Below are 27097 nucleotides of genomic sequence, written 5' to 3' on the forward strand. Positions count from 1 at the left end.
AAGAATTGTCATTTGCCTCAAACAGGAAGATCATTCTAACAGTGATGATGAGGTTTGAGAGGATGAGCTCACATACCACAAACCAGTTAACCCATCTCTTTTGTCCTTGGGCTGCTTTTAACCATTCTAGACAGCTGATCTATCTCATAAAGTCTCTTTTTAAGGAGGTTTTTCATCTTTCCTTGGTGATATATTTTAGTGTTCCTGAACACTATGAATAAGACAATGAAGTTCTCATTTTTGTTTAAACTCCATTCCACCCACTGTCATTTAATGTCACCATCTTTTATCCATTGCTAACCCTGCTATTGTGTCATGGTTTTGAGACGCACTATAGCACAATGGCATGGTTTTTGAAATCAGACATTTAAATCCTTGCTCTATCACTTTCTAGGTGTGTGATGTTGAGTGATTTACTTCAAGGTTCAATTTCCTCATCGCTAAATGAGCAATCTCAGGGGGTTACAGTGAAGATCAAATGAGAGGATATATTATTTTGAAGGGTTATGGGGTAAGGTGAGGTATAGTACTTGGCACCCAAAATATAGTGCTCAATAAAGAGTAGTTATTTATTGGATTGTGTGCACAGATTTGACTTAATTCATAAACTCTTTGAGAGTGGGAAGCCTACTTCCTGGTTTTCTACATAGTACAGTGTTGTGCACGTAGTATGGTGCAGGGGATCAGTATTTATTGCATGAATGAACTCTTTTTTTCCTGTGTGGAATAAACAGCCCTGAGCTATTTGCAAGATCCCATTTATCTCAAAGGTGACAAGATAAATCAATACTCTGATATCTCCAAATCTACTGACACCTGACTTTGTCTAGATGCTTTGGCATGTTGTAGACACAACGCAAATAACTTACACTTTCTGTTTCTATCAGGCTAATTTCTATGAATTTTAACATTTCAGTTGTCTTAGGTGCCCAGAATGGGACTGATTCAATCATACGCCTGCTCATTCATCCAAGCATTCTTTGAGAATTTTTTTAATGAATACTAAGAACCATCTAATTATATACCTGAACAAAACCTTCCAACTTGTGACTAAGTACACTACCTGCCCTATTTACCTGTGAGATCTGTGCTAACTACAGATATATTTCTAATTGCTTTGCACCCAAGCCGAAAAACTAAAACCCCACAAAACAAGCACCCACCGCCGCAAGTTTCTGAGCACAATCAACATCCTTAAACAACGGAGGCATTGGTTAGGACTTTATTTTTTGCTTTTAAACATTTGCACGGCGCTAGGAGGGAAAGTTGGGGGAACAAGGGAGGGGTACATAGATTCGACTAGGCTTGAATACCTGTCAATAAGGAGTATTGCTCTTCGCCATAATCTTGGAAAACCCCTGGTGCGTGCTTAGATGGACATTAAAGCGACTGCAGTGTGGCCATTTCCCTGATGGCTTTGTACATACTTTATAGGGGCGGTCTCAGGTGTGGAGCTCCAAGCACCTGCTTGCTCAACTCCCGAAGTTCAGAAACCAGCGTATTTGAGGCCGGTGGCTCAGGTTTCAAGTAACTCGGCTCAAGTGTCCCTAACACTATGTGCAGTGCGGGTCATCGAGCTGTGTTTTGGAACTTGGATATTTAACTTCGGACTTTCTTCTTCCTTCCCCCTCCGCCCTCCCGCCCACTAGTTTTCCTTTCCCTTCTTCCTCTCATGGAGTGCCCACCTCCTTCCTTTGCTTCCACTCTCTGCTTTCTCGTTCTCGTTTCCTTCTCCTTTCTCTCTCCTGGGCTTCCCGTCTTTCATGCATCCTCTGAGGGCCACCAGTGCTTCAGGCTGTGCGGCTCAGAGAAGGCGCGAGTCCTCGCGGGACAGGCGCGAGGTGCAGAGCAGCGAAAGCGCGGGGCGCGCACAGGGGCGCGCGCCGGGCAGCCGCGTGGCCGGGCGGCCGGCTGGGAAGCGGCGCGCGCGCGCCCCGCGAGCCCCTGGCGCGCCCCCGGCGGCCGGGGCCGCAGCGTGCTCGCCCCCGCCGCCAGCTCGCCTCACTTATGGGTCGGAAGCGCTGCGTGGGGGAGACTGTTCCAAGATGGCGGCGGGTTGCTGCGGGGTGAAGAAGCAGAAACTGTCCAGTTCGCCCCCCTCTGGCTCGGGTGGCGGTGGTGGCGCCTCCTCCTCCTCCCACTGCAGCGGAGAGAGCCAGTGCCGAGCTGGGGAGCTGGGACTAGGAGGCGCCGGCACGCGGCTCAACGGGCTGGGAGGTCTAGCCGGAGGAGGTAGCGGCGGCGGCTGTAACCTCTCTCCCCCCCAGGGCTGCGGCGGCGGCGGCGGGGGGATTTCCCTGTCGCCACCTCCGAGCTGCGGAGTGGGGACCCTACTTTCTACCCCGGCCGCCGCCACCTCTTCCTCGCCCTCCTTGTCGTCCGCCGCTTCGTCCTCATCGCCCGGCTCCCGGAAGATGGTGGTGTCAGCGGAGATGTGCTGCTTTTGCTTCGATGTGCTCTACTGTCACCTGTACGGATACCAGCAGCCCCGGACCCCCCGGTTCACCAACGAGCCCTAGTGAGTACCGTGCCCTCGGTCTCCCTTCTCTTGCGCTCGGGATGGGGCTCAGAGTTGAAGCAAAGTATGAGTCCGCCTGCCCGCCGGCGGTGGCCCCTGCCCCTCTCTTTGCCCGGTCCCCGGAGCCACTCGACCTAAGTAAGGCAAGGCATCCCGCACTTTCTGCCCTCCAAGGCAAGCACCCCTCACTTGGAGCAGGGTGCTGCAACAAGAGATGGCTTACTGGTTCCCAAAGGTGTTCGCTTTCTCTTTTCGATAACTTCGAGGAGTTTTGACCCTTTCCTGCTCTCCTTCGCCACCCCGCGTCCCCACTGCCCTGGTTTTGGAGATCTGGATTACTCAAGGTGTTGACCTCTCCTCACTTTGGTTTCCATTTACCCCACGTGAAAGCCCCGCCAGTATTCCCGCCCCGTGTAGCTTGCACAAGGAGAGTTACTATCCCATTGCAGGGTGAAAGCAACTATCCAACTTCTGTTCTGCTAGTGATGGAACTTAGCTCCTGAGCTTATGAGGTTACCCGTCTTTTCCTTCGGGTTTCCTTGTGTCCTGGGGACGGAGGAGGTTTTTTTTTTGAAAAACATATTTTCCCTTCCTACCTATTTTTATCCGAACATACCCATTAAAATGTGTTTCTAGTGAAGCGCACCGCCAGCTCTCTCACATTTTAAAAGTGAGACTTTTTTTTTTTTTTTGTCAATTCCACCGTCTGGGTAATAGCTCATTCAAAGAGAACTATACAGTCACTGTCAGTTTGTACATTAAGCGTGCATTCGCTTTTGTTAATTTCACTTGTAAGAAATCTAAGTTAGCTTCCACGACTTGAGAGAGAGTTAAACAATCCCAACAGTAAGTGTGTAGGAATTTTTATGCTTTCTTTTGGCTTGTGTACTTTCAGTTATTTTACCCTTCAAGTGTGTGGTTGAAATTGTTTAAAATAGCACTGTTACAGCTAAAAGCAGGTTAATTCTAATCCCCATCCATTTGGATGTGTGGGAGATGGGGCATATGGTTTTTTTTTTAATGTGTAAACTGAGTGTAAACTGACTTTTTGAGTTAAATGCTAGACAGAATGTAAAGCCCGAGAAAGAGCAGAATGACAAAGAGGGCAATTGTTTTTATTATGAGTTCTTAGCATCATCAACAACAAAAATAATAGAGAAAAATTTCTGTGAAACTTCTACTGAAAACCATCAACCCTTTTCCTAGCTAAGACAAATGCCCTTTGTCCCCATATCATAAATACCTGAATTGATGTTCTTTTCAAACTGCTTCTTTTCATTTTGTGAGATTAGGGGATTAGACTACTACTGGATGAGTATAAACACTTCTGCCTAGACTAAAAATATTAAATTAATATGTAAAGTGCAAATTGCAATAAAGTGTCCTGGAAATTGTAATTTTGTATCATTTGTTTTCTTTGGCTTAATACTTTAAATGTATTTAAATTTGTATTTTTTGCCACTGCTCTGTGGTCTGTGCATTTTCATTCAGACTTGGTTCATCTTTGGGCATTTATTCATAAAAAGCATGAAAGAGCAATCCCGACTGACACTTAGCCCAATAAATTAAATGTTTTGAAATTTTCATAGTTTTAATTCTAGGAGTGTAAATCCGAAACCCACACCTTTACTTAGCTAATTTGTTTTTTGGTTAAGAAGTCAGATTCATTTTAATGAAACTGCCATGTAAAAAAAAAATCTATGAAATATTTATTAGCTTGAGTCACTTATTTGTGACTTTTCTGCCTTCTCTTGGATGTCTATGATGTATTAAAGCCAGTCGTGGGATGATACATAGGTTGGCTCTGAAAAGTCATAGGGCTGCAAAAATTCACTCCTGTTTAGTTACATGAGTTTGGCAAAGGCTGTTTTACTATTCACGCTCCATTGCTCCAAAGCATAGGAGAACACACTTTCAGGACGTGCTATTTTCACACATTTTCAAGTGAGTTTGGGTTAACTGAATGACTATCACGAGAAGTTTAAAAGGAAAGTGAGCTTGACCAGTTCACATGGAAAATGCTTTTGACACTGTCATTTTAACAGCGGCCACTTTGCACATGTTTTTAAGATATTGCTTGTCTTCGAATACCCCATCCCCTGGATTTCTTTTTCATGGAATTAAACATATAAGGCACACTTCTGACACTGCAGATATGTTGGAACAGTGGTGAAAGAATCATAACCATTACCATCTAGCAGGCCTTGAATGTGTCATGTGTTCAACAAAACAACTAATTTAGAAGAGACACTGATCACGACCAAGGGGAGAACAAACGTTTACTTAAGGGGAAAGAGGACTGCGTCTTATTTTCATTTATCTTAAAGTCAGTTTTGAGGTGTACTGTGGAAAATTCAAGAAAATTTCCTAAAAGCAGTGTTTGATTGTGGGGGTGAAATAACTAATCACTTGACAGCGCCTTCATAACCACCACATATTTTCTGTTTTACATGTAACATTTAATAGCATCGTGTACTTACCAGTGGCTTTGTGCTGGGAGGGGGGGCATAAGCTGTAAATAGACATACTGCTTCCCCCCACCCCTCCGCCGAGTTATTAGGATCATGTCATGAGCAGCAGTGTTTGAGGTCTTGTGTCTGTCCACCAGAAGACATGCTTTCAACAACTCACATTCTCATGTGTAAAAGCACACCGCTTTTACCCCTTCCCAGGGCCTTTCTGTTACAATGTCTGTTACAGTGTCTGAAATCTGCCTTTTATAGGTATAGAAGTTCTAGATTAAGTTACCCTTCCATTCTGAAAGATTATTAGAAATTTCTTCTATGTGTTTCAGGCTTGGGGAAAGGATGTTAATATATGAACAAGCTGTGTGGATAAAAATTCTTCACTGTTGGCTGCTGTTTCTTGGAGTACCTACTCACTGCACAGAGGTGGCACTAGCTCCAGCTTGGGAGGGTAGAGAAAACTTGCTTAATGGAAGACAGATAACATTCATGTTAAAAGTTAGGGATGCATTGCTAAATCCTTGGTCTCCATTGTACAGGTCCATTTGCCGACAGAAACAAGGTTTAAGACATGATTTTAAACGGGACTTTAGTTGCATTGTACTATTGAAAATACAAGCTCTTGGATTCATTCATATGTGGGAACCCAGACAGGCATGTTCTAGGAAACCATTTCCTACAATAAAGGGGTCCACTGTGCCAGGTGTTGAGCCGCTTAGACTCAGAGCAGCGGTTCTCAACTTTGGCCGCACATTGGAATCCCTAGGGAATTATTGAACCTATTGATACCTGCCCCCCAACCCCAGAGATTCGGATTGAGTTGGTCCTAGATGGGGCCTGGACATCAGGATTATTAAAAGCTCCTCAGGTGATTTTACTGTGCAGCTGAGGCAGAGAACCACCCGTTTTACAATAGTCAGCTGGCCCTTTCTCCCGAAATTCAGATGAACTTGGTCTGGGGCGGTGCCTGGGAACCCGTATTTTATAAGCAGCCCGGGATATTTTTGGTAAACAACTGGTTTCAAAAACACTTGCAGTGTGGCCTGCTGAAGACTTGACCTGGGAGCTTGTATGAAGTGGAGGCTCCCAGGTCGCATCTCAGACTTGCTGGATTCGAATCTACATTTGAACAAGCTCCCCAGGTGATTCGTCTGCACGTTAAAGTTTGAAGGGGAGTGGTTCTCCAGCTTTAAAACACATCAGAATCTCCTGTAGTGCTTGTTAAAACACAAATTGCTGGGCCCCATTCCCAGAGTTTCTGATTCAGTCTGCCTGGGGTGGGGCCTTGAATTTGCATCTCTAACCAGCTCCCGGGTGAAGCCACTCCTACGGTTCCCAGGACCACACAGTTGAGACCCACTGGGTTATAGAGTGGTGGGGACCTAGGAAAGTTGTGGAGCAACTATAAAGGGAAGGGCAGTTTTCACTGCCAGTTTCCAGTGTAGCACTTCCTGCTTCCATGTCACCATCCTTTGTCACGTTTTTTCTAACTTAGCACCAGGGAGATTGAACGCTGCCAAGATCATAGTTAGAGTCCCAGGTTCTTGGGACGGTTTCAGTCTGCAGTAGGGGGGAGAGGTGACTCTTAGAAACTGGTGGTATGATTTTTGGCCTTCCCCCCTGCCCCCCCAGAAATGTTAAACGTGACAGGCACATTTTAGGGGTTAAAAACAGCACAAATATGATACCTTAAAGTGAGTTGTATTGATTCTGATAAGTAAAGACCCCTTTTGTTGCCATAAAAAATGCTTTGATGATTAGTTCACTAAATAACACGTTGTGATAAGATTTTAAAAGCTTTTCCTTACACGTATCCTTGCCAGATTGGATTTTAAGAATTTCCCTCATTAACAAAGAAATATAAAAAGATCCTGCCAAGGCACTGGGGTTGTTCAGTCTTACATCTTGAATGCTGTGTTGCATGTCACGTCCCATGAACTATTTGTTTTAATCTCCTTACCACCTTTGAAGTTAATGCAGTGCTACATTGTGTATAGACCATGGCTCATAAAAGATACTTTATTATTAACATAAATACTATGGTTTTCCATTGCAATGAATGAAATATTTTTAAAAAATCCACCCCTGGATGTGCAGTTCCTGAGAGACTCTGATCAGGTGTTTGAACAGTTAACTCTTTCTTGTCTTGTCACAGTAGTCAAATTGCCATTTTCCAGCATACTTGGGAGGAATTGGGTGGTTTTAGAAAGGCGAAGTAGGTACTGTGTTTCACCAGAATAGTAACAGTCCTGTGACATGTTAATTAAAAAGGTGGTTGGACAATGCAGCTCAGGTCAAAATGATATTAACATAGTATTTTAAACACAAGCTATTATATTTCTATTGTATCTTTTTTTTAATGAAGACTGACCAGAAGAGCCAGAAGGTTTATCTGTCTATTGCAGATGATGCTACTGGACCAGTACAGATTTCCCTACCCATGTTGGCATAGTGGTTGGCATAATTTTTCTTCAAAAAAAAAAAAAAACAACCCACATCTTGCCTGGAAAATTGTTAACCACTTTTGAAGGTATTATACAGGTTGTTCTTCAACAATGTTGATTTCCATTGGAAGGCGATCTAGTGTCATGTCTTACAGAAAAGAAAGCAGGCACGCCCCCAGTTTGTCATTTATTCTGTAAAAAACAGCCAGTGACTGAAATGGAAGGATGTAGAAATATATGTTACAAAATTATTTTTTATATCCATGCATAAAGGTGTATGTAGGACAAGGTATATTTAGTTAAAAAGAAAAACTCAAAGCTTATTTTACCTTCTCCCCCATATGGCCAAAGGGAGTGATCATCTAGCTCATAACTTTGCTTGCTTAGGAATTGTGTTTGCACTGCATTCAGGTCCCATTTAGTGGGTGGCAACCAAGTATGGATCTTTGCTGGGCTATCTCAGTCCAATAGGAAGAAAGACCACTACTGAGAAAGTGACAAATGCTCCATTAGCCCATGTGCATGAGTTGTTGCTTTTTTCCCTAAGTATGTGTTTCTCAGAGACACACTAATGTTCACATTGCTGTCTTTAAAAGTATGCACTTTTTGAAATTGTATTTGTGTCGAAACACTGCACCTTATTATTGTAAAGGATTATAATTTTGAAGTCAGTTGGGCTTCCCATTTAGAGACCATCCTACTTTTTGAGAATGTGTATGTGTGAAACACTAAAACTTGTGCAATGAGATTAGTCAAAGTTCCCTGTTTCAATAGGCGTTATTCTCTTCTCTTGATGTCACACATGCTTGCCTGTTTTAAAGCTGCACAATGACCAGGGCTTTTTACATTTAAATTTTTTTCAATAGTCTTTTTTTTTTTTCTTTTCGAACTTGTGTAATAATGTCTCTTTTTGATACTGTTCTGAATCAATTAAGCTAAGTAAGTGAGGACCAGCAGTAAAAGCCAGGGGCTGCCAAGAATGGACTCTCAATGCGTAAGCTGTCTTTCCACAATCAGTAATTGGGCAGTTGCTCACAGGACACTGGAGACAGTGTGGGAAGCCAGCGGTTATGTAGGTGGGAAGAGTAGATTCCCCAACAGTAAACTTAGAGGTGAGCTTCTGTAGTTACAGTGCTGCTAAGAGCAAAAATGAGCCACAAGCTTACATAGTAGAAATAAAAGAGCCCAAAGGAAGAAGCATGGTGTAATAGCGTAGTTGGTTGGGTGGAGCATAGTTTATGTTTGGTCCAACGATAAGTGGCATCTTTTCTATCTAGTGTGGGTGTATTTTCTGCAGCTCTTAATGTACCCTACTTGCAAACTTGCTCAACCTTAAGAATGTTAGTTTTGAAAAGCTGCGTGGAAATTTTATGTCACTGGGAAAATTAGGAAAAAAAAAATCCTGTTATTTCTTTTAGCATATACATTAGGCTGAGTTCCATGGTTGGAAAGCAAAGAAACAGTTCTATCCTCACAGAGCTTACAGTCTTGTTCTAGGTATGGTACAGACATCAAAGTCACTTCAGATGCTGACACTGCAATATATACATGATTGTATATGAATTTTAAGAAATGGAAAACACTGTATGTAAGGATGGTGATGTCATGGAATAAAGGAGTAATTACGAAGAAGGCTTTGGGGAGAGGATGACTCCTGAGCCAAGTTGTGAAATGGCAAAGGTACAGAGATCACTGGGGAAGAGTCTGGTATGACCAGAAGATCTTGAAGTCTTACTGGCGGTTCTTAAACTCATTGGTCACCACCACACCTCTTGCCACAATACATGGGGATTCCCAACAGCTGTCTTCAGCTGGCAGCTTGCACCCTCAGCACTCCCCTTGCTCCACTCTCAAAGATCAGAAAACTTCAAGGAAACTCCAGGTAGGCTTTTGTCCTGGGAACCCTCTGGGAAGGCTGGATAAGCGATTACTGGATCTGGTTGTAGTTTCTCGTGTTAGGAAGAGAGCAGTACTGACAGAAGAGCCCTCCAGGAATGTAAGATGAATTGGAAGGAGAAGAGTCTCATGATAGGGGAGACTAGCTAGGCTAGGTTCTGAGGGTACTAGGAAAACTGGCATTGGAAAAGTGGGGAAGCCACCCCAGGGGCAGAGTTCCTGTATATAGGAATGCTGCAAAAGCAAGGCATGGAAGAAGGTATCAGCATATGCAGGGACTCGCACTCCAGGGCCAGGTTTTGTGTGGGAGTGGAAAGACTGCAGCTCACCTGTTTTTTGGCTGCCATCCTTGCCTCTTCTTTCTTGGCTCTGTGCCTAGCTATTCTTGTGCTCAGGAAAAGTTTGTTCAACAGCTTAGTTGGAATGGCTATGAAATTTGATCACAAGTGTAAGAACCTCCCCTCCCCCCTTCATCTATTCCCAGTTGTATCTAAATTTGAGAGAAAGGAGAGGAAGACACGTTGGTTTATAGAATTTGGATCAAGCGTAAAGATCCCGGAGATAGCTTTTGGGTGAGGACCTGAAATTAAGTGACTGCATGTAAGTAAAGGGGCATTTCAGAAAAAAATTCTACCAAATTCCCATTGCTGGGGGAAGTAAAACAGGGAGAGGCTTTGGACATAATTCAGAGTTGACAAGCCTGAGGAAGCAGGAAGATGGTGGTCCCATTAAAAACATGGAGCTGAAGGTATGGGAAAAAACAAATAGTTGGTCAGGTGAAATCAGATTTCTCATTACGTGTTTTTTGAGTGTTGACAGTTATCAAATGTCATTTCTTTTTCAATGAACAAAACCACAGAGCAGCAACAGAGCTATTGAGGGTTTGGTTAGTCTTTTGGATCCCTCCCCTGCCCCAGTTGTGACTTTGAATTCTCAGATGGGTAGAGGTCAGGGATACTTTTCAGCTTTGTGTTCCTAGTAAAAATACCTGACAGAATGTTGGGTTTCCTTAATGTAGCTTTATATATTATATGTATTATATATTATCTATTTGTAGAGCAGTCAGCGATTCTTATATTTCCTTATGTGACTATCATAGCACAGCATTAAGCAAAAGTAGAGCCTCATGGAGGATCATCTCAAGAATTTGTAGTTTCAGACCTTGGATTAAAGGAAATTTCTGAAGGACTAGAAGTACTGCCTAGTACTAGATTCTAGGTCCTGTGTCCTCAGGCTTAGCAAGTAAGAAATCAAGCTGGATCAAATTTGCAGCTTTGCTCACAGTGAATTATATATGCTATCAGTGGATAGGACCAGTCATATTGCTTCACTATCATTGTGATCATCAGAGGATGGGCAAATGTGAAAAGCTCTGCTTGAGTACAGGCCTACTAATATTAGTTTTTTTTAAAAAATAAGGTCTGTGATAGTCTTGATGATTCTTGCCTTTCCCCTATCTGTTTCGTTTTACAGATAATCCACACTGTGACCCAAAGCCACATGCAATGCTGGGAGAGCACAGTTGACTGTATTATGCAATATCCTGCCAGAAGATGCTGACCAGCTCTCTAGTAATGGAAAGTAGTGAGATTGACTTAACAGCCTATGTAGCTTGCCTGGCCATTCTGTATATTTTCTGTAAGCATATGACACACAATTCTAGTAACGTACCTAGTGTTGAGATTTTGGATTGCAGCAAGGTGTCAACACCAAATTTTCTGCTTTGCTTCAGGCATTAGTGTATCTCTGAGTCATTCTCATTGAATGGAATCTATGAAAAATTGGTTTTTGTGCTTTCAGCCTCTAGGCCCCACAGCACCTTAACTGCCTCAAAGAGATGCTTGTGTGTTAGTCACACTAGTGTGCTTCTCTGCAACATTATCATGGCTTATGTAGCCTAACAACCATACAGGCATAGGTGGTTTGGGGTGCAAGTAAGTCATATAGCTGGTAAAACTTGGGCCTCAGTACAAACCTCATTGTAGTAAGAGAAATACCTTTTGTATGCTGGTTTTGAACAACAGTGAGGTAAGTGTTTAGATGATCTGTGCTTTTTTATATCCTTTTCAAATCATTATTTGGTAAGTGGAAGCTGGTATTGGTGATTCTGTCACTAAAGGAGAATCTCATGAAATCTTCTGGCCTTTTTCCATGTTAGAGTATTGCTCTCAATACATTCTATGAAGTTTCCCATGATTAAAACAAATTGACAACTCTCCGCGCTTTCTTGGTACTCCAAACCCAAAACTTGCCATCAGCATCGCGTACTTGATTTCGTAGAGTAGCTCTTTGATGTTAGGACTAGGTGCCAGGTAGTCATTGGGTAAAGTTTTTTGCATCTACCCCACACTCTTGTTAGTTCAAAAAACCCTCACAAGAACAAATGGGAATGCTACCGTTTCTTTCTGACACTAATAAGGCGATGATGTGTGGTTTGTGGTGCATTTTACCCCACAGACTCCTGGTTAAACCATTGCCCTGTTTGGCAAGTCATTTTGCAGAAGTCTACTCGTTCACCCTGCGAAAGCATTAGGTCTGTGGAGAAAGAGTCACATAGGGCCCGAGGCAGGAATGGAGGGTACATGGGAGCCAGGAAGGGAGAAAAATGTGGTTATTGTCAAGTCAGGTAAAGCCTGGATTCAGGGAAGAAAAAGAAGACTGAGTGCCTGGTTTGGAGTAGGGCTGCTCTGAGAGGCATATTTTGCAATATTACAAACCCGTGTGTACCTCCTTTAGAAACAGTGGCCATGAGAAAAAAAAATCCTATGAGAAACAGATGCACAGCATAAAGTGTAGTAATGCTAGAAGACTTGCATATGCACCCTCTAAGTACTTCCAAGAGAAGGTGTTGAAATGAGAATGAGGCCTCTGGGCAAGTTAGGAGGCCTTGAGACAGAAAGTTTAAGTATAACCCAAACAGATAAAATGTAGCCACTCTCTGATCATCATTGTTTCTTTTTTTCTTGGCTTGTCTGGGAACATAGTTCTAAATCCTCAGGTGTTCAGATGTATCTTATATTTAGGTCTGTGTATTTCAGTGGTAAGAGATGTATGAAGTTTCATTTATATAGCTTGCGTACAGTTATTCTCCATAACCAAGATTATGGAGCAGATAATATTAAAGGATAGACCCAGCTATAATTTCTGATTGCAGAACACAGTCATGCATAGGAAGGTATTCTGTTGACCAGACTCCTGTCTTCTGTACCTTTTCTCCAGTGTCTCTCAACAGGACATACTATGGTCCATCTAATTTGCCAGCTACATTCTCACAGATAACTGGAGGGTCAGCTATTTTTAGTTAATCAGTTTCTCTTTAGTCATATAGATGTATGCTGCTTTTAGAAAATTAATGTCTATTAATTCGTGGTTAAAAAAACGCATAACTGAGACCAACCCTCTTTCCAGATTTTTAAGTGTACAGTATAATACTGGTAACTATAAGAGCCATGTTTAGCTTATTTTTTTTTAAATGTTTTTTATTTATTTCTAGGAGAGAGAGAGAGAGAGAGAGAGACAGCGTGAGCAGGGGAGGGTCAGAGAGGGAGTCACAGACTGAAACAGGCTCCAGGCTCTGAGCTGGCAGTCAGCACAGAGCCCGACGCGGGGCTCGAACCCACGAACCGCGAGATCATGACCTAAGCGAAAGTCGGACGCTTAACCGACTAAGCCACCCAGGCGCCCCAATTTTTTTTTAAAGATAAGGTTTTTAAGGTTTATTTATTTGCTGCGAGAGAGAGAGCGAGAAAGAGCATGCATGCACAAGCTGGGGAGGGGCAGGGAGAAGGAGAGAGAGGGAGAAGGAGAGAGAAACCCAGGCAGGCTCCATGCTCAGCTTAGTGTAGAGCAGGACACAGGGCTCAATCTTAACCACCAACCAGGGGATCATGACCTGAGCTGATATCAAGAATCTGACGCTTACCTGACTGAACCACCCAGGCACCCCTAGCTTATGTTTTAAAGATTACATGGTAGTGGCTCTACCTAAAGCCACTAATGTTTCATAAGAATTTGGGGAATCTCTTAAAACCTAATCTTGCAAACACGTATTAGAGATGTACAGAGCTTATTGATGGGGGGAGCCTAATTGAGGCTTTGAAGTATTTATTTTTCCAAACTTACTGTACAATATGAGCAAACTAGATTAAAGGCATTAGAGTCAGAAATAACCATTAAAAATGTTTCAATGGCAATGAGAAAGAATGAAATCTGGCCATGTGTAGCAACATGGATGCAACTTGAGGGTGTTATGCTGAGCGAATAAGTCAGGCAAAGAAGGACAGATACCATATGTTTGCACGATTAGGAGGAATGTAATGGAGGACCTTGTGGGAGAAGAAGGGGAAAAATAGTTGGGGAGAGGGAGGGAGGCAAACCATGAGAGACTCTTGAATGCTGAGAACAAACTGAGGGCTGATGGGGGTGGGGGAGATGGGAAGGGGGGTAATGGGCATGGAGGAGGGCACTTGTTGGGATGAGCACTGGGTGTTATATGGAAACCAACTTGACAATAAACTAGGAAAAAAATAAAATTCCCCAAATTATGTTTCAAAAAATGAAGCACAAAAAGTAAAAAAAAAGTTTCAAACTAGTAGCATGTCAGTATTTGATGTGGCATTTATCATTTACTTTATTAGTATACCTAATACCATCTATCTGTATTTGAATAGAGCTTGATTTTCTAGCTCTCTTTTTAAGTTATTTTCATCCTCTGTTCTTTATGGCTTTCTAATGAATTTGCTAATGATAATATAAGGAAACAACTTTGAAACATCTTTGACAGGTAGGAACTTTGCCATTGCTTACTAACTCTTAATGGTGGAAGGACCAAGGGCCAAGGCATTACATGGAGAACATTAGTTTTGATGGCTGAACCTGATATTTCTGAGGAAATGTATTTTCTAGAGAGATGGAAAATTGGAAAACATGTTGCCTAATGGGATACCATAAGTAAGGCCTTTTAAGTCCATATGTGTATATATAAACCACTTTCGTTAAGCACTTCTTGAAATTGCTCCTTTTTTGCCTTAATGAAAAGCTCAGATATAAAGGCAGTAGTGGAGTACTCACTTTGGGAGCACGTATACTAAGTATGGTAGTGGAATCTGAAACAATAGATATGGTCAAGTCATGGGTCTTGAAAGTTGTTTATTTGCCTCATTGTCTACACAACCAATGTGAGATTCTTTAGCAAAGGTACAGACATTTTTTAGTATTATCCTTGAATTGTGATGCATTAATTTGGATTGTGGAGCAGTTTCTTACTTCTTCCATTTAGAGATGGCTTTGCAGCTTTAGAGAAGAAAGTAGAATTTCCACTATGATTATCCCTTTGTTTACAGACCTTTTAAAATGAATAAATATTTAAGCTTTAAGATTTATTTTCCAGCATTATCTTAAGACAGTGTATTTTATATCAAAACCTGTCATTCACAGCTGGTACTGCTCTTCATATTGTAAATTCTCATATTTCAGTTCAACAAGTCATATAGTGCTTATGGGTGGAACACCATGGGTGTAGGGGAGAGGTCTGTAAAATAGGAATAAGCCATGCTTCCTGCCCTTGAAAAGCTTGCAGTCATGTTGAGGAGATTCATGAAACAGATAATGAGGTCACTTGATTTAACAGCTGAATAAATGATGGAGACAATGAGGTCTGTAAGAGTTTAGACAAAGACTAATGTGGGCTGGGATTATACAGGAGGGCTTCATGGACAAAGTAGGATTCAGGCTGGGTAGGCCTTTCACAGATGGATAAAAAATTCTAGACAGGGAGACAACTTAAAGACACAGGTCAGAATGAGCATTATACAGTAGTCAGTGGGTACTAATCAAAGGTATATTGAAGTGGGGGAGATCGTAGCAAGAAAAGGGACTCATCAGGAGATTGCTGTAATTCAAGCATTGGGAAATGAAGGTCTGCCAGTTGACAATTTTAAACTATTAATGGCCTGTGAATTGCCTCTTTCTTGGTAAAGTTTCCCTTTTGTCCAGTTAATTATGCCTCAGCAGCTCCTTTAATGTCATGAATGTCATCTAGCTTGGACAAGAGACTTGGAAATAACACAAGCAGGAGTCTGCTGTGTAGACAAAGTGCTTTCATTTATCAATAGACATTCAGCATAAGTCAGTTAGATTAACATTGGTTACATCACCCTTTGCCTAAGTGCCTTCTACACTCAGTGTTCTTTTTTTTTCTAACCTTCGGTGTCTCAAACGTGAAGTTGAGAAAGTTGAGTACCAACAAAGATTATGTGATTTAAAAAATAAGCTGCCCTAATGATTATAGAAAGAATTAAATGGCTTTAAACCACTTTTTTTCCCCTTAAACGAATGAAGAAATTTTACTTGATTGTTACAGTTGTAACTCACATAAGGTAGGTACTTGAAAACTGTAATTATAGGAGAATTGTGTGCTAATTCTTGAATGATGTTATCAATTTAGCTTCAACATAGTCTAATGGGTATGTTCCTTATGGTTACTAACATGCCCTATTCAAGAATGCTACAACTCTAAAACACAAACCAGATAAACAAAATCTATAAAAGTTTTGTAGTGTTACTCAGCAACAAAATTCTAAAATGGTTTCCCGAATTACAGTGAAACAGCATATTTTTATACTGAACAATATTTACCCGTTGAAGAAGAAAGAACAGATTCTTAGTCTTTTTGTTGATGATTTGTCTTTAAATTATGTAAGTTTAGGATCTAAACCTTCTTTTTCAGTGATCACTGTAAAATTTCATTTCCTTTCATTTTATTTTAGTAACTCTCTTCTTTTTTTCCCTCCTGACTATGTTTCAGAATAGAAGAAAATTATTTCCTAACTGTTAGACTGATCTCTGACAGGATCTAGCCACATAACCATGAACGTTGTGCCAACGTACTCAGGAAGGAAAAAACAACACTGGCACAGTGCTTATTAGCAATGTTCTCTGCCTAGTCAGTTCAGGGTTTTTTGTTTTGTTTTGTTTTTTAATATATAAGTAATCAAGCTCTCCCTCCTGTTGTAGCCTTGAAGTATGAATAATCCGTAATTTGAATTACATATTACTACAGTGAGGTAAAGGCATGCCAGATGTTAAAAGAGTGGTAGTGAAATATTTTTCCGTCCAAGCTTTTGAAGCAGACATTGAGTTTGACCTAGGGATGCCATCGTAGACCTCTGCCACATAATGGGGTAGGAGGTCAAATGGAATCCAGTGGTTCTTAGGACGGACCACACGGAGGTCCGTGATTACTCTCAATATGCTTAAAATCTTTATTAATAAAGGTGAGCATTATCATCAGGGGAGGGAGAGGTGATTTTGTTTATACAGGGTTGCACCAGTTAGGTGCCAGCTTCACTTTTCACAGGCTTCAAACAATAGGCATGTTAAATGGGCAGTGGCCTCCATAGTGTGGAGCACAATCAAGGAACAAAAAAAGGCAGTGGTTTTCCGTTTTGGCTATGGCAAGAGAACAAGCAAATCCTATTTTAAAGTGAAAAAATGGGTGTGGGTTCAAAGGGTCCTTGTTCTTGTCTCCATTGGCTGCTCTTAGAACCTTTGCTGTGTTTATTTCAGTTCAGTCTAGAGAAATTCAAGTCAGTTTTTACAGAAGAGGAGCATTTCAGTCTTGAAGCATTATTTCATTTCTGTGAAGAGTATAATTATTCACCATCCCATAATAACCATTTGTTAACCCTTTGCTAACTTATTTGAGTATTTTTGACACCTTATCTCTGCCACCCCAGAACTGAAGTATAAATCTAGGAATATCCTTCTCTTCCTCTTCCTCAACGTAATTTATCTTTGGAGCTTTGTCACTTTTGAAAGCATCAGTCTTGAATATCTGAAGACTTTGTAGCAGCTGCATTAAATAATTTTTGCCACTTAAATTCTCACAGTGTTTATCACTTTGCATTATCTAGAAAGCTTACCGGTTCTGCTAGTCTTCCAATTTGGGGAAGTGATGGAGTGATGAGGAATAAGAGGTTGTAAATTCATGACTTCCAAGTTTTTTCAAATAGTGGATTTGAATATCTAAAGGAGTGTGTTTAACTGGACTGATTTTGAATTTGGGGCATCTCTAGAACTCAAAGATTTCTGGTAGTTTCTCTAGGAGTGTTTTAAAGCAGAGAATAAGAGATGTTACATTGGGTTCCTTCCTATATCTTACCTGAATGTGAGGATCTTTGTGTCTGTGTGCATAACTGACACCAAAAGATCTTTGTGGATTTATTTGATATTGTTTACTATTTGGAGACTGACCTGGCTATATGTAGTTATACCCAGGAGGGATGTGTGTTTATGATTCTTAAAGGTATAGCATTAAGCACCTGCTTATTTTTTACTCTATGATTCCATTCATATCAAACGTTGGCTATTTGGTACTATTTATTTTCTGGTATTTTTATTTGGTACAATTTTCTGGTGTTTAGTTTTAAATTATAGGTTCCCATATGTTTAGATAAATGCTTCTTTCCTAATATTTCTGCAGTCAGGAACTTTTCATCTAATGCCTAAGAATGGATTTTAGGGGGTCAGCAAATCACAGTGAATATCCTACATTTGGTGGAGAAAAAAGGAATACCCTTGTTTTTATGGAAATTCTTGATGTGTCTGTTCTCGCATTAGTATAATTTAGATGAAGGAAAACAGATTTGAAGAAGCCTGACCCAAGGGATTTTAAGTTATCCTGAAAGCACAAATAATATTTGAGCATGTAATTTCCATCATAAAATGTTTTATGGCAAACTTGTTTATGGCATAGTTCTGAGTCAAAGCTGAATTCAACACATTAGTCTTAAACTTATCCAAAATTAATATCTTCTGGCTAAGAACCAACACTGCTTCATGACTCTTAAACCATTTCCTTACATTAATCACCAACTGTAGAAATGTGCTTTATTTGGGGGGGCATTTAAAAAAAGAAAATGAAAAATTTTTTTTCACTTCCTGAGTTACTGCATAGTTTACAATGCAAACAAAACATCCAAATGTAGTTGGACAGCAGGATAGTTACTAGCTTAGCAACTTATTCACCCATTTTAGCCTTAAAGTATACAAGATACAGATTATTTCAATTACAGTCCCAGCAAAATAAAGAATTATTTAATCAAGGACTTTAATGGTTGCTCATAAATTCCTGAAATAGCAGATTTTAAATTCATGAATTCTAAAGCTACATGGTAGTAAAAACTTACCATGTTATATACCTTCCTTGTATGCTGATGCTGTTTTAAAAAAATATGTATGCAATAGGACGGAAACTGAATGATAGCATCCTAAGTGTCACTGAGACTACTGTTGATTTGTCTGAGTGATGTGCTCTGTATTAAGGATCTGCTCAATTTAAATTAGTTTTCTTAGAAAAGATTTAATGGCTTTGTAATCACTCTTATAGTGTTTCAAACATTAGTGAGTGATTCTCAACACTTTTCTTCCTGCAACATGACTCTGTGCCCTGCAACATAATTCCCAAACCCAGAATTTTGTGTACAATTCCAGATGGTACTTTAAGAGGGGCAGGTCACTTTGAAAGTATTATGTATTTGTTCTCATTCTTCTCCCCACTTCTCAAACATACACACACAAAAGTATGAGCAGGTTGTTTTAATATCATACTTGCAACTAATTTATTCAGGACCCCCAGAAATACCCAAATAAAGAACCACTTATCATATATTTGACTTGAAATCTAATTTAGTATTAGGATAATGCTACCATCGAGGTCAAACTTTTTCATAACTTAGAGTTTGGTTGGCAACATTATAATGAATCATCAATTGTGTGTGGGTAAAATAGTAAATGTTCTGTTAAAATGAGTATTAAAATGTTTATGATTCTTTATAGAGTTCAAGACTTAGCGCTTTATAATCTACCGCATTTCATCTCAGGAATACATTGAGACCTTTTCTTAGTAATGTTTCATGTATTATGACTCTAGGCATTGAACTAGATTCTATGATTTCAGTCTCACCATGACTCAGATAAGTCACTGTCTCTCATGTTCTTTTATTCAAAATTAATGTATGTGAATCGTCAAAAAGAAGTAACATTTAAAAAACACTGAAAATGCAGGGCACCTGGGTGGCTTAGTTGGTTAAGCGTCCGACCTTCGCTTAGGTCATGATCTCGCGGTTCATGGGTTTGAGCCCCGCGTCAGGCTCTGTTCTGACTGCCAGCTCAGAGCCTGGAGCCTGTTTCGGAATCTGTGACTCCCTCTCTCTCTGACCCTCCCCTGCTCACACTGTCTCTCTCTCTCTCTCCTAGAAATAAATAAAACATTAAAAAAAAAACACTGAAAATGCAGCCAAATGTTGATAACAATAAATGCCTTTTTATCACATCTCTTATCAAAAAACACATTTATTTCCTGCTAGTCACCAAAGGTAAAATGGAATGTAAATCTAGGTTGATCACATTTTCTCTCTTCTAATTTTATAGATGTTCATGAATACTTCAACCTAGCAATTTTTGTGTAGATATCACCAAGGACCCCACCTATTTTTCTGGGTACTTTTAATAGCTGAAGGTTACAGTCTTTTTAGAAGACACCAGTCTCAGAATGATTTTCAAACTCAAGAGAGGATTTTCAGAATATAGGAGTAAGGATCTCAGAAAATGGACTCTGGCAGAAATTTTCAAAACCAACTTTTTCAGAATTCTTGAAATTAACGAAAGACTTCCAACAACCTGAGGAGCATTTACTCATTAAAAACAGCTGATTTCCATAAGAACCGTGAGCTTTGTTGTGTTTTAATTTACCCTAATCCTGTTTCCCTTTGCCCAGTTGCACTGGGAAACCAGCAGCCTTGCAACCACAGTAGCTGTGAAAGCCAGTGGCCACTGGAGGGGTCAAGCTCCCCAAATTTTGGTATCACCAAGAATTATCACTATTTGACCTCCCTAGCAGCTCCTGGAAAGGCTCCATTTACAAGGCTTGTCATTATTTGACCTGACTCATCCTTGCTCAGTGGAAAAGCATTATCTTCAAGGCACTTGTTGAAAACAGGCAAGGGCAATTGTTTAACCTCGCATCTGCCTGAGCTAGTGATACCAGGGGAGGACAAAGAAGAGGCTGGCCCAAAAACTTAAAAGGAGGATCTGGTCATGAGATAGGGGGCTTTAGCAAGCTCCTGGATATTCCTGAGTATCTAGAAGGCCACACACATGGGTAGGGCTGTGTATATGCCCAGAAAAAACTTGAGGAGGCCCTATTTGCTCACCTCTGGTTGACCTTGAGAAACTACGGAACCAGCAAATGAAGGCTAAAATAGTTGTGAACTGCTGGAACATTGAAGGCATGCCCCAACACACACACACACACACACACACACGGGGTCACTTGACCTAGGATGAAAGATCTACTGGTTCAAGACATTTTAGAAAATCTCTTTCCAATCATTAGCTGACCCCTAAGCTAACTGAGCAGAGACTTCAAGTGGCCATACATGACAGGGAACACAGATTTGACAGACTTAGTCCAGGAAAGTCACTAAACAAACAACAAGAACAAACCTTGGGAAAGGATCTGATTTCCAAACTTGCTATGTTACGTTATTTAAAATGTCCTCTTTTCAACAAAAAAAATAAAATACAATCAAAGACATAGGAAAGTATGACAGATACAGGGAGCTGAGCAGTCAATAGAAACTGTCCCTGAGGAAACCCAGATGTTGTGCTTATTAGTCAAAACTTTAAATGAGCTATTATAAATCTATTAAAAGGAAATCATGTCTCAAGAATTAAAAGAAAGTATGTGAATGTCTCATCAAGTAAAGAATATCAATAAAGAGATAGAAATTATTTTAGAAAGAACCAAATGGAAAATTTGGAGTTGAAAATTTCAGTAACTGAAGTGAAAAATTTACTAAAGTGGTTCAACAGCAGATGTGAATGGCAGAGTTAAGAATCAGCAAACTTGAAGATAGATTAATTGAGATTATACCCTCCGAGGACCAAGAAGAATGAAGAAAAATGAGCAGAACCTAAGAGACCTATAGAACACCAGCAACTATACCAATGTACATAATAGTGGGAGTCCCAGAAGGAGAAGGTGAGACAGCAGAAAGAGTATTTGAAGGAATAATGGCTGAAAATGTCCCAAATTTGTTAAAAAAAAAAAAAATGATCTGTACCATCCAAGGAACTCAGCTCAAAGTAGGATAAACTCAGAAAGATTCATACCTAGACATATGATAGTCAAGTTGTTGAAAGACAAAAACAAAGAGAATCTTGAATGCAGCAGGGAGAAGGGACTCACCATAGACAGGTAATTCTCAATAAGATTAACAGCTGATTTCTCATCAGAAAGCATGGAGGCCAGAAGGGCAGTGGGATAAAATATTCAAAGTGCTGAAATAAATGGATCGTCAACTAAGAATCCTATATCTAGCAAGACTGTCCTTCAGAAATGAAGGAAAAATTAGGACATTTCCAGATAAATGAAAACTGAGAGAATTTATTGCTATAGATCTGCTCTACAAGGAATACTGAAGAGAGTCCTTCAGGCTGAAATGAAAGGAGACTAGATAGTAACTTGAATGTACACAAAGAAATAAAGAGCACTAGTAAAGGTGATTACATACATAAATATAAAAGATGGCGTAAAGGTCTACTTGTTTGTAACTTTTCTTCTCTCTGATTTAAAAACCAGCTGAGGGGTGCCTGAGTAGCTCAGTCAGTTAAACACCGAACTCTTGATTTCGACTCAGGTCATGATCTCATAGTTATGAGATAGAGCCCTGTATCAGGCTCCACGTCAGGCATGGATCCTACTTAAGATTCTCTCTTTCCCTCTCCCTCTGCCCCTTCCCTGCTCGAACTCTCGTTCTCTCTCTCTCTCTCTCTCTCTCTCTCACACACACACACACACATACATACATACATACATAAAAATAAACAGCTGAGTGAAGTAATAATTATAAAACTGTTGATTGCCATATCATGTACAAAGAGGGAGTTTTAATGATGATAGTAGCTTTAAAGAAGCAGGGTAGAGGACAGAGCTACAATGGAAGAGAGATTTTGTACACTGTTGACATAGGTCTCTATTAATCTGAACTAGATTTTTTTAAGTGAGATGTTAATTATAACCCCCAAGGCAACCATTGAGAAAATGGCTCAAACTAGAGTAAAGAATTGGTAGTTAGCTTTAGAAATCTCATTGTGTTGGCATGCAGGTTAGATTCTGAGAGTGAGATTATAGATTACTTATTTTCAAAGTGAAATTTTATTTGAAAGCTTTTCATATGCTGTAAACAGGTTGAAGTGTATTGCCTACAAAGCACATTTTGGGCTCTTTCCAGGTAAACCTTAATAAAATACTAAGAAAATTTCATACTTAACCAATTCTCAGAACAATCTCATGAACTAAGTTTGTTCTTACCCAGTTTTTAAGATGGGAAAAGTATAGCAAAGAGAATTTAAGCCTTGCCTGTTTCTTCTTAGTAGGATTTCTAACATTGTGCAAGTTGTAATACTCAAGCATTGGTTTCATAACTTAGCCCTCCCCTCTCCTAAAAGTGGTTAATGGCACATATTTATCCTTTGATATAAAATGATTATGATTCAGGGGCACCTGGGTGGCTCAGTCAGGCATTTGGCTTCAGCTCCGGTTGTGATCTCATGGTTTGTGAGGTTGAGCCTGCTGTTGGGCTCTCAGCTCTCAGTACAAAGGCCATGTCAGATCCTCTGTCCCCCTGTCTCTCTGTCCCTCCTGTGCTCACGTTCCCTTTCTCTCTTACTCTATCAAAAATAAAAATAAACATTTAAAATTAATATTTTTAAGGGGGACCTGGGTGGCTCAGTCTGTTACATGTCTGACTCTTCATTTTGGCTCATGTCATGATCTTGTGCTTTGGTTCTTCAAGCCCTGAATTAGGCTCTGTGCTGACTGCATGGAGCCTGCTTGGGGTTCTCTGTCTCCCTCTCTCTGCTCCTCTCCCTCTTGCACTGTCTCTGTCTCTCTCAAAATAAATAAATAAATAAATGTAAAAAAATTAATATGTTTAAGAATTTTATGACACCTCTCAAGGAACTGAAGGCAGGTTAAAAATCTCTCCCTGAGCTTTTGTAGGTAGAACTAATTCAAAGAGACTGTCAGTCTAATGTGTAGCATCTGTCACAAAATTATATATCTATTACCAAGAAAGTTGTTTTTAGGGGCGCCTGGGTGGCTAAGTCATTTAAGTGGCTGGTTTCGGCTCATGTCGTGATCTCATGGTTCATGAGATCGAGCCCTGTATCCGGCTCTTTGCTGACAGCTCAGAGCCTAGAGCCTGCTTCAGATTCTGTGTCTCCCTTTCTCTCTGCCCCTCCCCCACTCACACTGTCTCTCTGAAAAATAAATGAACATTAAAAATTTTTAAAGAAAGTGCTTTTTAGCTCAGGTGGACACCTTAAGACACTGTGGGAAAAGATTTTTTCTTTTCTGAAATAAGTATGGCACATCAATTAAAAAAATGTTGAATTGTTTTTACAGAAATTTTTGAATGTTAGAAATGAATCTTCTGTCAGTGTGCAGATTAAATGCATCCTTGAAGAAGTTAATGCAAATAAGTATTTTTAAAGAATTTACTCTGACCAAGGCATTGCAGGTGATTAAAAGATAGATAAGATGTGTTTCTTGCCCTTAACAAGGCTTATTATTAAGGACAAGTGTGAAGTGTTGTAATATTTAATTAATTTTTATTAATTCTGACTTTAAAAACAATAAAGAAGAATTGTAGAGTTGTAGTATAACCTAACCTTTTGGAATGTACGTAACCTAAATAATGAAGCACAGAATGGACTAACAGTTCTAGATCATAAATTCCATTACAACCTACATTATAATACTGGTGATTTGTTCTTATGGGGAGAAAAATCAGCTGTAACTTTGACTTGCTTTTAGTTCTGTTTGTTTGAGGAAGAAGTAATGTGGCAAACACAATGATTAAAAGCCCCGAACAGTTTTGAATGGATCTGGAAGCAGCTGCAAGTAGCAGGAAACAAGAAGTGCACTGCTTCTGGGGGCTGGCTGTCAGGAGCTGGGGTGTCCAGCAGCCAAAGTGGGATTCTTTGTAAGCAGGAAGCTGTTGAACTGGTGTTCTCAGAAGGGACTACCATCTTCTTCTCTCCCCCCACCCCACCCCAAGGGATCTTAGTCTCCTTATTTAGCATGTGTTTACCAAGCTTAAAGAGAGTAGCTTAGCAATTTTGTAGTAAGTTTCGGCTTAGCAGCAAGCTGTACTTGGTTGAGGAAGGGAGAAAGGATGCAGTTCCAGTATATAGGTAAAGAAGGTGCTGGTGTTACCTCCACGAGGCCAAAGCAACACCCTCAAGCCATGCAAATGATTAGTTTATGATAACACAATCCCTGTCTATAATATACTTGTAACAGTCTTTTATTTGCCCTCACAACAAATCCACTGTGCTATTTAAGCAAATTAGTTCAGTTATAAATTAAATGATTTTTTAAGTTATTTAATTTTTAAATTGGCAAGTCTTAATGAACTGTCCAAAGATGATTGACCTAGTCATTAGTTACTTTGGGAATAATGAGAGAGATACAGCTTCCCTGTCCTTATGAAGTTTATACTCTAGTAAAAGAGCAAAGTTATCCACTGAGAAAACTGTAATACAAATAAATAAACACCTTATAGAAGGACAAAGAGAACCTACAGAGGTTAGAGAGTGAGAAGCGTGGATGGAAGAGTTTGGCTAAGATGACTGAAGAGTCATCTGGTTCACAGACATACAGAGGTAAAAAGAAAAAGGAAATTTACAGACCACCTATATTCCCATGAAATGTCTTGCCTTTAATAGAATAAGCCTGCATCTTTTTTAGCATGGCTGTCTGGGGATAGGCAGTCTTCATCTTGGAGTGGCTCATGCTAATGAGAAGTTAATTTTCTAAACATCATGCCAGGGCAGGGGCATAATCAATGGTGAAGTATCCTTCTGGGTCTGGGGTTTTAAGAGTAGGTCAAAAGGGACAAGTAATAGGTCAGATTAACTCAAAGACCATCTGTGTCCCTAGATATGTCAGACATTATACCAGGTACAGCTAATGGTATGGTCCCTTGCTCTCGAGTAGCTAGCTCTCTGTCTGGCAGGAGAACGCAGAATGCTGGATCACTGGAAGAACCTATTCCTAAATCCCACTCCATAATCCCTTGGCCTTCTAAACTGGGTGGAGGGGAATAAATATATCAGATAGAAGGGATACTTTATTTTTTATTTTTTTTTTTTTTACAAATAGTTTATTGTCAAATTAGTTTCTACATAACACTCAGTGCTCATCCCCAAAGTGCCCTCCTTCATGCCCATCCCCCCCTCCCCCCCACATCCATCAGTCCTCAGTTTTTGTCAGCATTCAAGAGTCTCTCATGGTTTGCCTCTCTCCCTTTCCCCCACCATTTCCGCCCTTCTTCTCCCCCTTGGTCCTCCGTCAAGTTCCTCCTAATCCTCCTATACGTGCAAACATATGGTATTTGTCCTTCTCTGCCTGACTTATTTCGCTCAGCATAACACCCTCAAGGTCCATCCATGTTGCTACACATGGCCAGATTTCATTGTTTCTCATTGCCATGTAGTATTCCATGGTATAGATAAACCACATCTTCTTGATCCATTCATCTGTTGATGGACACTTAGGCTCTTTCCATGTTTTAGCTATTGTGGAGAGTGCTGCTATGAACATTGGGGTACATGTGCTCCTATGCCTCAGCATTTCTGTAGAAGGGATACTTTAAAACTTTCTGGTCAGAAAACTGTGCCCCCAGGATGAACCTTTTTTGAAGAAGTGGTATATACATATGGTATGAAATTCAGATATCACAAGGGGACAATGACATGGAGCTCTCCCTCCCACCGCTGTCTCCCACTTCCCAGTTCCCCACCCCTGAGGCAATCATTGCTGCCACCAGTTTCTTGTATATCTTCACAGAGATAGCCTGTGCATGGACTAGCATCCACGCATATATACATACCCTTTTGTGTTGCACAAAGGGTAGCATACTATACATACTTTTCTACATCTTTCTTGCAGTTAAGAGTCAATCTTGGACATATTTCTATTATCAGCACACCTAGAAATGCCTAGTTTTTCTATTTTTTTATTTAACTTTTTATTTTGAAATAATTGTAGACTCGCAGGCTGTTATAAAAATAGTACAGAGAGCGGCACCTGGGTGACTCAGTCCATTGAGCATCTGACTTTAGCTTAGGTCATGATCTCATGATTCATGGGTTTGAGTCCCCCGTTGGGCTCTGTGCTGACAGCTCAGAGCCTGGAGTCTGCTTTGGATTCTGTGTCTCCCTCTCTCTCTGCCCCTTCCTTGCTTATGCTCAATTGCTCTCAAAAATAAACATTTAAAAAAATAGTACAGATTCCAATGTACCTATCACCAGCTTCCCCCACTAATGATATATAACTTTAGTATATTATCAATACCAAAAAACTGATTGCCACAATATAAATAGACTACAGTGCCTCTTTTTTTTTAATGCCTGTACGATATTTCATTGTATGGATGTACCATTTAACCATTGCCTTATTGATGGATGTGTAGATTATGGCATTGCTGGTATAAAGACAGAAAACAAGAAATATTCATGTATTCAGGGCCACTGCTAGCACATACATTGCCTGTGTGTGAATTGCATGTCTCTCTCCCACATTGTATGGTAAGCTACTTTGATAGCAGAGACCTCCTATTTCCATCTTTGTATCTTCTTTCCCTTCCCCTCCTCACTCCACTATTATCCACCTGGATAGAATATTGTTTTATATAAAAGTGTTG

General features: G+C 40.3%; 1 protein-coding gene across 2 annotated transcripts in view; it reads left to right on the top strand.

Moving 5' to 3' along the window:
- Nucleotides 1–1665: 1665 nt before the first annotated feature.
- Nucleotides 1666–27097, top strand: part of AMMECR1 (AMMECR nuclear protein 1) — a 108026-nt gene continuing 82594 nt past the window's right edge. For both annotated transcript variants that reach the window (XM_039233495.1, XM_039233497.1), the window contains exon 1: nucleotides 1666–2518. In XM_039233495.1, coding sequence (XP_039089426.1) covers nucleotides 1764–2518 — 755 coding nt within the window. In that variant the 5' untranslated portion in view covers nucleotides 1666–1763. The remainder of the gene's footprint in view (nucleotides 2519–27097) is intronic.

The sequence above is a fragment of the Hyaena hyaena genome, unplaced genomic scaffold (assembly GCF_003009895.1).
Source record: "Hyaena hyaena isolate Hyena2069 unplaced genomic scaffold, ASM300989v1 scaffold_77, whole genome shotgun sequence".
Taxonomy (NCBI): Eukaryota; Metazoa; Chordata; class Mammalia; order Carnivora; family Hyaenidae; genus Hyaena; species Hyaena hyaena.